This window comes from Oncorhynchus nerka, linkage group LG19 (assembly GCF_034236695.1).
Source record: "Oncorhynchus nerka isolate Pitt River linkage group LG19, Oner_Uvic_2.0, whole genome shotgun sequence".
Taxonomy (NCBI): domain Eukaryota; kingdom Metazoa; phylum Chordata; class Actinopteri; order Salmoniformes; family Salmonidae; genus Oncorhynchus; species Oncorhynchus nerka.
The window spans coordinates 47,308,122-47,320,728 of NC_088414.1; the positions used below are offsets into that span (position 1 = coordinate 47,308,122).

At 38.6% G+C, this 12,607-nt stretch overlaps 1 protein-coding gene across 1 annotated transcript in view; it reads right to left on the minus strand.

Annotated features, from left to right (window-relative positions):
• Positions 1 to 5,323: 5,323 nt before the first annotated feature.
• Positions 5,324 to 12,607, minus strand: part of LOC115122078 (NLR family CARD domain-containing protein 3-like) — a 36,931-nt gene continuing 29,647 nt past the window's right edge. The window contains 3 exon segments of the mRNA XM_065004993.1: positions 5,324 to 7,789; positions 7,836 to 8,232; positions 8,234 to 8,487. Coding sequence (XP_064861065.1) covers positions 7,725 to 7,789; positions 7,836 to 8,232; positions 8,234 to 8,487 — 716 coding nt within the window. The 3' untranslated portion in view covers positions 5,324 to 7,724.

Consider the following 12,607-nt stretch of genomic DNA (forward strand, 5'->3'; position numbering starts at 1 on the left):
TAGTTTACAGTAGTATGAACCCTTCATAAGGTCTATAGTTTACAGTAGTATGAACCCTTCATAAGGTCTATAGTTTACAGTAGTATGAACCCTTCATAAGGCCTATAGTTTACAGTAGTATAAACCCTTCGTAAGGTCTATAGTTTACAGTAGTATGAACCCTTCATAAGGCCTATAGTTTACAGTAGTATAAACCCTTCATAAGGTCTATAGTTTACAGTAGTATAAACCCTTCATAAGTCCTATAGTTTACAGTAGTATGAACCCTTCATAAGGCCTTTAGTTTACAGTAGTATAAACCCTTCATAAGGTCTATAGTTTACAGTAGTATAAACCCTTCATAAGGCCTATAGTTTACAGTAGTATAAACCCTTCATAAGGTCTATAGTTTACAGTAGTATAAACCCTTCATAAGGTCTATAGTTTACAGTAGTATAAACCCTTCATAAGGCCTATAGTTTACAGTAGTATAAACCCTTCATAAGGCCTATAGTTTACAGTAGTATAAACCCTTCATAAGGCCTTTAGTTTACAGTAGTATAAACCCTTCATAAGGTCTATAGTTTACAGTAGTATAAACCCTTCATAAGGTCTATAGTTTACAGTAGTATGAACCCTTCATAAGGCCTATAGTTTACAGTAGTATAAACCCTTCATAAGGTCTATAGTTTACAGTAATATGAACCCTTCATAAGGTCTATAGTTTACAGTAGTATGAACCCTTCATAAGGTCTATAGTTTACAGTAGTATGAACCCTTCATAAGGTCTATAGTTTACAGTAGTATGAACCCTTCATAAGGTCTATAGTTTACAGTAGTATGAACCCTTCATAAGGTCTATAGTTTACAGTAGTATAAACCCTTCGTAAGGTCTATAGTTTACAGTAGTATAAACCCTTCATAAGGCCTATAGTTTACAGTAGTATAAACCCTTCATAAGGTCTATAGTTTACAGTAGTATAAACCCTTCATAAGGCCTATAGTTTACAGTAGTATAAACCCTTCATAAGGTCTATAGTTTACAGTAGTATAAACCCTTCATAAGGCCTTTAGTTTACAGTAGTATAAACCCTTCATAAGGTCTATAGTTTACAGTAGTATAAACCCTTCATAAGGCCTATAGTTTACAGTAGTATAAACCCTTCGTAAGGTCTGTAGTATGAACCCTTCATAAGGTCTATAGTTTACAGTAGTATAAACCCTTCATAAGGTCTATAGTTTACAGTAGTATAAACCCTTCATAAGGTCTATAGTTTACAGTAGTATGAACCCTTCATAAGGCCTATAGTTTACAGTAGTATAAACCCTTCATAAGGTCTATAGTTTACAGTAGTATAAACCCTTCATAAGGTCTATAGTTTACAGTAGTATGAACCCTTCATAAGGTCTATAGTTTACAGTAGTATGAACCCTTCATAAGGCCTATAGTTTACAGTAGTATGAACCCTTCATAAGGTCTATAGTTTACAGTAGTATAAACCCTTCATAAGGTCTATAGTTTACAGTAGTATAAACCCTTCATAAGGCCTATAGTTTACAGTAGTATAAACCCTTCATAAGGTCTATAGTTTACAGTAGTATAAACCCTTCATAAGGTCTATAGTTTACAGTAGTATAAACCCTTCATAAGGCCTATAGTTTACAGTAGTATAAACCCTTCATAAGGCCTATAGTTTACAGTAGTATGAACCCTTCGTAAGGCCTATAGTTTACAGTAGTATAAACCCTTCATAAGGCCTATAGTTTACAGTAGTATGAACCCTTCATAAGGCCTATAGTTTACAGTAGTATAAACCCTTCATAAGGTCTATAGTTTACAGTAGTATAAACCCTTCATAAGGTCTATAGTTTACAGTAGTATAAACCCTTCATAAGGTCTATAGTTTACAGTAGTATAAACCCTTCATAAGGCCTATAGTTTACAGTAGTATAAACCCTTCATAAGGCCTATAGTTTACAGTAGTATAAACCCTTCATAAGGTCTATAGTTTACAGTAGTATAAACCCTTCGTAAGGCCTATAGTTTACAGTAGTATAAACCCTTCATAAGGCCTATAGTTTACAGTAGTATAAACCCTTCATAAGGCCTATAGTTTACAGTAGTATAAACCCTTCATAAGGCCTATAGTTTACAGTAGTATGAACCCTTCATAAGGCCTATAGTTTACAGTAGTATAAACCCTTCATAAGGCCTATAGTTTACAGTAGTATAAACCCTTCATAAGGCCTATAGTTTACAGTAGTGTAAGGCCTATAGTTTACAGTAGTATAAACCCTTCATAAGGCCTATAGTTTACAGTAGTATAAACCCTTCATAAGGTCTATAGTTTACAGTAGTATAAACCCTTCATAAGGCCTTTAGTTTACAGTAGTATGAACCCTTCATAAGGCCTTTAGTTTACAGTAGTATAAACCCTTCATAAGGTCTATAGTTTACAGTAGTATAAACCCTTCATAAGGTCTATAGTTCACAGTAGTATAAACCCTTCATAAGGTCTATAGTTTACAGTAGTATAAACCCTTCATAAGGTCTATAGTTTACAGTAGTATAAACCCTTCATAAGGTCTATAGTTTACAGTAGTATAAACCCTTCATAAGGTCTATAGTTTACAGTAGTATAAACCCTTCATAAGGTCTATAGTTTACAGTAGTATAAACCCTTCATAAGGCCTATATATTTAGTTTACAGTAGTATAAACCCTTCATAAGGTCTATAGTTTACAGTAGTATAAACCCTTCATAAGGTCTATAGTTTACAGTAGTATAAACCCTTCATAAGGCCTATAGTTTACAGTAGTATAAACCCTTCGTAAGGTCTATAGTTTACAGTAGTATAAACCCTTCATAAGGCCTATATATTTAGTTTACAGTAGTATAAACCCTTCATAAGGTCTATAGTTTACAGTAGTATAAACCCTTCATAAGGCCTATATATTTAGTTTACAGTAGTATAAACCCTTCATAAGGTCTATAGTTTACAGTAGTATAAACCCTTCATAAGGCCTATATATTTAGTTTACAGTAGTATAAACCCTTCATAAGGCCTATAGTTTACAGTAGTATAAACCCTTCGTAAGGCCTATAGTTTACAGTAGTATAAACCCTTCGTAAGGTCTATAGTTTACAGTAGTATAAACCCTTCATAAGGCCTATATATTTAGTTTACAGTAGTATAAACCCTTCATAAGGCCTATAGTTTACAGTAGTATAAACCCTTCATAAGGCCTATATATTTAGTTTACAGTAGTATAAACCCTTCATAAGGCCTATAGTTTACAGTAGTATAAACCCTTCGTAAGGCCTATAGTTTACAGTAGTATAAACCCTTCATAAGGCCTATAGTTTACAGTAGTATAAACCCTTCATAAGGCCTATAGTTTACAGTAGTATAAACCCTTCATAAGGCCTATAGTTTACAGTAGTATGAACCCTTCATAAGGCCTATAGTTTACAGTAGTATAAACCCTTCATAAGGCCTATAGTTTACAGTAGTATAAACCCTTCATAAGGCCTATAGTTTACAGTAGTATAAACCCTTCATAAGGCCTATAGTTTACAGTAGTATGAACCCTTCATAAGGCCTATAGTTTACAGTAGTATAAACCCTTCATAAGGCCTATATATTTAGTTTACAGTAGTATAAACCCTTCATAAGGCCTATATATTTAGTTTACAGTAGTATAAACCCTTCATAAGGCCTATATATTTAGTTTACAGTAGTATAAACCCTTCATAAGGCCTATAGTTTACAGTAGTATAAACCCTTCATAAGGCCTATAGTTTACAGTAGTATAAACCCTTCGTAAGGCCTATAGTTTACAGTAGTATAAACCCTTCATAAGGCCTTTAGTTTACAGTAGTATAAACCCTTCATAAGGTCTATAGTTTACAGTAGTATAAACCCTTTGTAAGGCCTATATATTTAGTTTACAGTAGTATAAACCCTTCATAAGGCCTATAGTTTACAGTAGTATAAACCCTTCGTAAGGCCTATAGTTTACAGTAGTATAAATCCTTAGAATCCATATAGGACACACCCCTAGAGTCTATATAAGACACATCTCTAGAATCCATATAGCACACACCCCTAGAGTCTATATAAGACACATCTCTAGAATCCATATAGGACACACCCCTAGAGTCTATATAAGACACATCTCTAGAATCCATATAGGACACACCCCTAGAGTCTATATAAGACACATCCCTAGAATCCATATAGGACACACCCCTAGAGTCTATATAAGACACATCCCTAGAATCTATATAGGACACACCCCTAGAGTCTATATAAGACACATCCCTAGAATCTATATAAGACACACCCCTATAGTGCACAGTTTGGCAGTAACAAACATTGATGGATTTAACATTAAAAGTGGGTTTAAACCCTACCTAATAGGCTGACCACATTGTTCGCGAGCGTTGCAAAATAAATGTAGAAATCTATGTTATTCAATTATTACACCCACACTGCTCGCGCATGCCAACGAGCGTCTGCGTTGCCAAGGGCTAAAGTAGAAGTCATTTCTATTTCTGACCCAGATCGCGCTGCAAGTCCTGCCGTTCCCAATCTTCTCATTGGTTTATAGAAGCAGGTACCAACGTGCCATCTCCTCATTGGTTATACCCACATGGGTGATTGAAAGATGAACTGTTTTGCCGGTCGTCATGGTAATACTATGAACGTTTAGATGCCAATCACCATATAAGTTCAAAGATGAAAATACCTGGAAGGAGGAGAGATGACTAGGAACGATTTCGGTTGGACCGTTTTGTGTGTGGATTAATTGTCAGAGTAGAGGACCTTGTGCATTTCAGGTAAAATAAAAACTCTGTTTATGTCCCAGAACAAATTAGCTAGCAACAGCAAGCTAAATAAATAGGACGAATTAGCTAGCAAGTGCAAGCTAACTAGCTAAATTGCCATAAATGTTTAACGCTTTTCGACCTGTTCCCAAATTAATGTCATTGGTTGAGTTTGTTTTGATATTTTAACCTGTGTGTCATGATCACGTTTGGTTGAGGGGGACAAAATACATTTATGCACGATAGCGCACGCGCGCAGCCGGTTTGGGTTCCGTGTTAGTTCCTATCGAATGTGTGTGTGTGTCAGTTACTTCTTCAGATAATGTGATGTTTCACTTTTCAGATGACTGATGGCAGCACACCATCAAGCATGAGTGATGATAGGTGTGCTGCCATCAGCTACGGCCGTAGTGGGATCGAATCATGGTCGTTCCTAAACCCTGTGGGGTCTGAGTACATTCTGACAGTTACTTTTCTGAGTAAAAAAAATAAAATAAACAAGGTACCAGAAAATGACTTGTTTCTTTTTTATTTATTGAAAATATATATTTTTTTTAAAGAACCGCATTCATTTTCTTTGGCATATAAAAATAAAAATGGATTAGATATTTTTAATGTACATATTCTATGGAAAAACATCACTACATTACTCCACACCCCCACCCTGCCACCGTCTTTCTCCCTGAGTGTTGTTTAAGGAATCTTCCTTTGTGCTGTAGTTTTACATTGAGACAACACATAATATTCACTGTATTTTAAATCCACAGTTAAATTAACGTATTCCCTTTGCTGTGAAGGCAGGCATGAATGAACTCATTCCCTTTGCTGTGAAGGCAGGCATGAATGAACTCATTCCCTTTGCTGTGAAGGCAGGCATGAATGAACTCATTCCCTTTGCTGTGAAGGCAGGTATGAATGAACTCATTCCCTTTGTTGTGAAGGCAGGTATGAATGAACTCATTCCCTTTGCTGTGAAGGCAGGTATGAATGAACTCATTCCCTTTGCTGTGAAGGCAGGTATGAATGAACTCATTCCCTTTGTTGTGAAGGCAGGTATGAATGAACTCATTCCCTTTGTTGTGAAGGCAGGTATGAATGAACTCATTCCCTTTGCTGTGAAGGCAGGTATGAATGAACTCATTCCCTTTGTTGTGAAGGCAGGTATGAATGAACTCATTCCCTTTGCTGTGAAGGCAGGTATGAATGAACTCATTCCCTTTGTTGTGAAGGCAGGTATGAATGAACTCATTCCCTTTGTTGTGAAGGCAGGTATGAATGAACTCATTCCCTTTGCTGTGAAGGCAGGTATGAATGAACTCATTCCCTTTGTTGTGAAGGCAGGTATGAATGAACTCATTCCCTTTGCTGTGAAGGCAGGTATGAATGAACTCATTCCCTTTGCTGTGAAGGCAGGTATGAATGAACTCATTCCCTTTGTTGTGAAGGCAGGTATGAATGAACTCATTCCCTTTGCTGTGAAGGCAGGTATGAATGAACTCATTCCCTTTGCTGTGAAGGCAGGTATGAATGAACTCATTCCCTTTGCTGTGAAGGCAGGTATGAATGAACTCATTCCCTTTGTTGTGAAGGCAGGTATGAATGAACTCATTCCCTTTGCTGTGAAGGCAGGTATGAATGAACTCATTCCCTTTGCTGTGAAGGCAGGTATGAATGAACTCATTCCCTTTGTTGTGAAGGCAGGTATGAATGAACTCATTCCCTTTGTTGTGAAGGCAGGTATGAATGAACTCATTCCCTTTGTTGTGAAGGCAGGTATGAATGAACTCATTCCCTTTGCTGTGAAGGCAGGTATGAATGAACTCATTCCCTTTGCTGTGAAGGCAGGTATGAATGAACTCATTCCCTTTGCTGTGAAGGCAGGTATGAATGAACTCATTCCCTTTGTTGTGAAGGCAGGTATGAATGAACTCATTCCCTTTGCTGTGAAGGCAGGTATGAATGAACTCATTCCCTTTGCTGTGAAGGCAGGTATGAATGAACTCATTCCCTTTGTTGTGAAGGCAGGTATGAATGAACTCATTCCCTTTGTTGTGAAGGCAGGTATGAATGAACTCATTCCCTTTGTTGTGAAGGCAGGTATGAATGAACTCATTCCCTTTGTTGTGAAGGCAGGTATGAATGAACTCATTCCCTTTGCTGTGAAGGCAGACATGAATGAACTCATTCCCTTTGTTGTGAAGGCAGACATGAATGAACGAATCAGCGATTTAACTAGTAATATCCCAGATCTAGAGCTGAAAATGTCACATTTTACATTCTACAAATCTAGCATATAACTGAACTCAGAATACTGATAGTTTGATACTTGATACTTGAATAACTCGAACACAAAATACAGTCAACTCCTGATAACACAAAATACAGCCAACTCCTGATAACACAAAATACAGCCAACTCCTGATAACACAAAATACAGTCAACTCCTGATAACACAAAATACAGCCAACTCCTGATAACACAAAATACAGCCAACTCCTGATAACACAAAATACAGCCAACTCCTGATAACACAAAATACAGCCAACTCCTGATAACACAAAATACAGCCAACTCCTGATAACACAAAATACAGCCAACTCCTGATAACACAAAATACAGCCAACTCCTGATAACACAAAATACAGCCAACTCCTGATAACACAAAATACAGCCAACTCCTGATAACACAAAATACAGCCAACTCCTGATAACACAAAATACAGCCAACTCCTGATAACACAAAATACAGTCAACTCCTGATAAGTGCACAATGGATATATGCAAACTACATCTAAGCTTTAAAGTGCTCTACAGTTCCCCTTGTGACAGATGCTCACGTGCCAGAGCTCCCACAAGATTCGGTTCTGGTTGTCAAAGCTACAGTTAATTTGTCATTTAAATACTTTCTTTGTATTCACTGTGGCACAGCGATACCTGGCTCAGCGGTACCTGGCTCAGCGGTACCTGGCTCAGCGGTACCTGGCTCAGCCGTACCTGGCTCAGCCGTACCTGGCTCAGCCAGTACCTGGCTCAGCCAGTACCTGGCTCAGCGGTACCTGGCTCAGCGGTACCTGGCTCAGCGGTACCTGGCTCAGCGGTACCTGGCTCAGCGGTACCTGGCTCAGCGGTACCTGGCTCAGCGGTACCTGGCTCAGGGACAGAGAGGCGCCACAGTACCAGATCCGAAATGCTGGAAAGAGGGGCTCAGTGAATGTGGAGTGGAATGTGTGCAGGTGGGCCATTGTGTCAGAGGAAACGCTGTAGAAGGACAGAGTGCCGGCCGGCCAGTCCAGATACACTCCTATTCTGTGGGATCGGAAGGCGTGGTCAGGTACGGTTGTGGGCTTCTTATTGTACCTGGCAGTGTAAATATCATTATTACAACTAAGAGTCCAGGACTTGTTATTGTATCCAAGTCCACAAGTCATGACCCCTTCCTTCTCTTCCTATTCCACTATATGTTACACCAATATGGACCTCGTGCCCCATCCACTCCACCTCCCAGTAACAGCGTCCAGTCAGACCCTCTCTACACAGCACCTGATCCCAGTTCTCAAATCTCTCTGTGTGGTCAGGATACGTCTGCTCCTCTTCCACCCGTGTCACCTTTCTGTTCTCCTCAGACAGAGACAGGTGTTTGAATGCTGGGTTTGGATCCAGTGTCAATTGACAGGCATCTGACAGAAAGACAATAAAAATCATCAATTCAATTTCACCTCAGAATCTGGGAGAGTTAAAAGTCACAACAACCAAGAAAAGTAATTCTGAATCCCAGACTTTTGAATGACTAAAACATCACTCATAATATTGAAGTAGTACTTTTTTATTCTCAGGTCAAACTACTAGGAAGTCTGGAAAGAGAGACTGAGTGGGCAGGAAGCTCACCTTGACTGGCGGTTCTTTGAAAACGACCCATGTCAAGCAACATGGACTGGCGGTTCTTTGAATTACGACCCATGTCAAGCAACATGGACTGGCGGTTCTTTGAATTACGACCCTTGTCAAGCAACATGGACTGGCGGTTCTTTGAAAACGACCCTTGTCAAGCAACATGGACTGGCGGTTCTTTGAAAACGACCCATGTCAAGCAACATGGACTGGCGGTTCTTTGAATACGACCCATGTCAAGCAACATGGACTGGCGGTTCTTTGAAAACGACCCATGTCAAGCAACATGGACTGGCGGTTCTTTGAAAACGACCCATGTCAAGCAACATGGACTGGCGGTTCTTTGAATAAGACCCATGTCAAGCAACATGGACTGGCGGTTCTTTGAATACGACCCATGTCTAGCAACTTGGACTGGCGGTTCTTTGAATTACGACCCTTGTCAAGCAACATGGACTGGCGGTTCTTTGAATACGACCCATGTCAAGCAACCTTGACTGGCGGTTCTTTGAATTACGACCCTTGTAAAGCAACATGGACTGGTGGTTCTTTGAAAACGAACCTTCTCAAGCAACATGGACTCAGTGAGCAGTGTTGCAGTCAGATTAATTCAAGCAAATTTCCGGATATACAAAGCAACTCAAAACAAGACTTTACAGGATGAGTTCTGGTAACTAGGGGTGGGCCGAGTACTCGGAAAAATCAGAATCCGTAGTTAGCTAGTCGTTGTTCAAGCTAATAATATGGTTAGTTATATTTTATATGGCAGTGGACTCCCGGGTGAGTCTAAGGCACTGCATCGCAGCGCTAGCTGTGACACCAGAGACTCTGGGTTCGAACCCAGGCTCTGTCGCAGCCGGCCGCAACCAGGAGGTCCATGGGGCGATGCACGATTGGCCCAGCGTCGTCCGGGTTAGGGAGGGTTTGGCCAGCAGGGATATCCTTGTCTCATCCGCGCACTCGCGACTCCTGTGGCGTGTAGGGTGCAGTGCACATTCACCAGGTCGCTAGGTGTTTCCCTCCTACACATTGGTGCGGCTGGCTTCCGGGTTGGATATGCATTGTGTCAAGAAGCAGTGCAGCGAGGTTGGGTTGTGTTTCAGAGGACGCATGCCTCTCCCGAGTCCGTATGGGAGTTGCAGCGATGAGACAAGAGTGTAACTACTACCATGAAATTGGGGATAACATTTTTTTTTAAATATATATTTTATGTGTCTTTCCATGTGGCGCTAAGACATTTTGTCAGCCGGTTATTGTCATGCAAAAGACTGCTGGTCTCACGGTAATTGACCGTTAATTAACATAAACACATTTAGTATCTCCAGGCCTCCAAGCTAAATACGAGCCATTGATGTCAATAAATCCATGATTTAATTTTATTCAGGACTAAAGAGACATTATGATAGGAAGAAAAGGTATTTCAGAAGAACAGAATATGACTTGGTCTACTGTATGTTATCTGGCTATAGACTGTAGACTTGTTCATTTATCAGACTAGATACTGTATGTTATCTGGCTATAGACTGTAGACTGGTTCATTTATCAGACTAGATACTGTATGTTATCTGGCTATAGACTGTAGACTGGTTCATTTATCAGACTAGATACTGTATGTTATCTGGCTGTAGACTTGTTCATTTATCAGACTAGATACTGTATGTTATCTGGCTATAGACTGTAGACTGGTTCATTTATCAGACTAGATACTGTATGTTATCTGGCTATAGACTGTAGACTGGTTCATTTATCAGACTAGATACTGTATGTTATCTGGCTATAGACTGTAGACTGGTTCATTTATCAGACTAGATACTGTATGTTATCTGGCTATATGCTATAGACTGTAGACTTGTTCATTTATCAGACTAGATACTGTATGTTATCTGGCTATAGGCTTGTTCATTTATCAGACTAGATACTGTATGTTATCAGACTAGATACTGTATGTTATCAGACTAGATACTGTATGTTATCTGGCTATATGCTATAGACTGTAGGCTTGTTCATTTATCAGACTAGATACTGTATGTTATCTGGCTATAGACTGTAGGCTTGTTCATTTATCAGACTAGATACTGTATGTTATCTGGCTATATGCTATAGACTGTAGGCTTGTTCATTTATCAGACTAGATACTGTATGTTATCTGGCTATAGACTGTAGACTTGTTCATTTATCAGACTAGATACTGTATGTTATCTGGCTATATGCTAAAGACTGTAGGCTTGTTCATTTATCAGACTAGATACTGTATGTTATCTGGCTATATGCTATAGACTGTAGACTGGTTCATGTATCAGACTAGATACTGTATGTTATCTGGCTATATGCTATAGACTGTAGGCTTGTTCATTTATCAGACTAGATACTGTATGTTATCTGGCTATATGCTATAGACTGTAGACTTGTTCATTTATCAGACTAGATACTGTATGTTATCTGGCTATATGCTATAGACTGTAGACTTGTTCATTTATCAGACTAGATACTGTATGTTATCTGGCTATATGCTATAGACTGTAGACTTGTTCATTTATCAGACTAGATACTGTATGTTATCTGGCTATAGACTGTAGACATGTTCATTTATCAGACTAGATACTGTATGTTATCTGGCTATAGACTGTAGACATGTTCATTTATCAGACTAGATACTGTATGTTATCTGGCTATAGACTGTAGACTAGTTCATTTATCAGACTAGATACTGTATGTTATCTGGCTATAGACTGTAGACTTGTTAATTTATCAGACTAGATACTGTATGTTATCTGGCTATAGACTGTAGACTGGTTCATTTATCAGACTAGATACTGTATGTTATCTGGCTATATGCTATAGGCTGTAGACTTGTTCATTTATCAGACTAGATACTGTATGTTATCTGGCTATATGCTATAGGCTGTAGGCTTGTTCATTTATCAGACTAGATACTGTATGTTATCTGGCTATAGACTGTAGACATGTTCATTTATCAGACTAGATACTGTATGTTATCTGGCTATAGACTGTAGACTGGTTCATTTATCAGACTAGATACTGTATGTTATCTGGCTATAGACTGTAGGCTTGTTCATTTATCAGACTAGATACTGTATGTTATCTGGCTATATGCTATAGGCTGTAGACCTGTTCATTTATCAGACTAGATACTGTATGTTATCTGGCTATATGCTATAGACTGTAGACTAGTTCATTTATCAGACTAGATACTGTATGTTATCTGGCTATATGCTATAGACTGTAGACTTGTTCATTTATCAGACTAGATACTGTATGTTATCTGGCTATAGACTGTAGACTGGTTCATTTATCAGACTAGATACTGTATGTTATCAGACTAGATACTGTATGTTATCAGACTAGATACTGTATGTTATCTGGCTATATGCTATAGACTGTAGGCTTGTTCATTTATCAGACTAGATACTGTATGTTATCTGGCTATATGCTATAGACTGTAGACTTGTTCATTTATCAGACTAGATACTGTATGTTATCTGGCTATAGACTGTAGACTGGTTCATTTATCAGACTAGATACTGTATGTTATCTGGCTATATGCTATAGGCTGTAGGCTTGTTCATTTATCAGACTAGATACTGTATGTTATCTGGCTATAGACTGTAGACATGTTCATTTATCAGACTAGATACTGTATGTTATCTGGCTATATGCCATGCTATAGGCTGTAGACTTGTTCATTTATCAGACTAGATACTGTATGTTATCTGGCTATAGACATGTTCATTTATCAGACTAGATACTGTATGTTATCTGGCTATATGCCATGCTATAGGCTGTAGACTTGTTCATTTAGCTGATAAGTCCGATTTTATATTAAATCATATCATTTTAAAATAATAGCACCTGATGAAATGTTAATGGTGCTATTATCATCAATAGTCT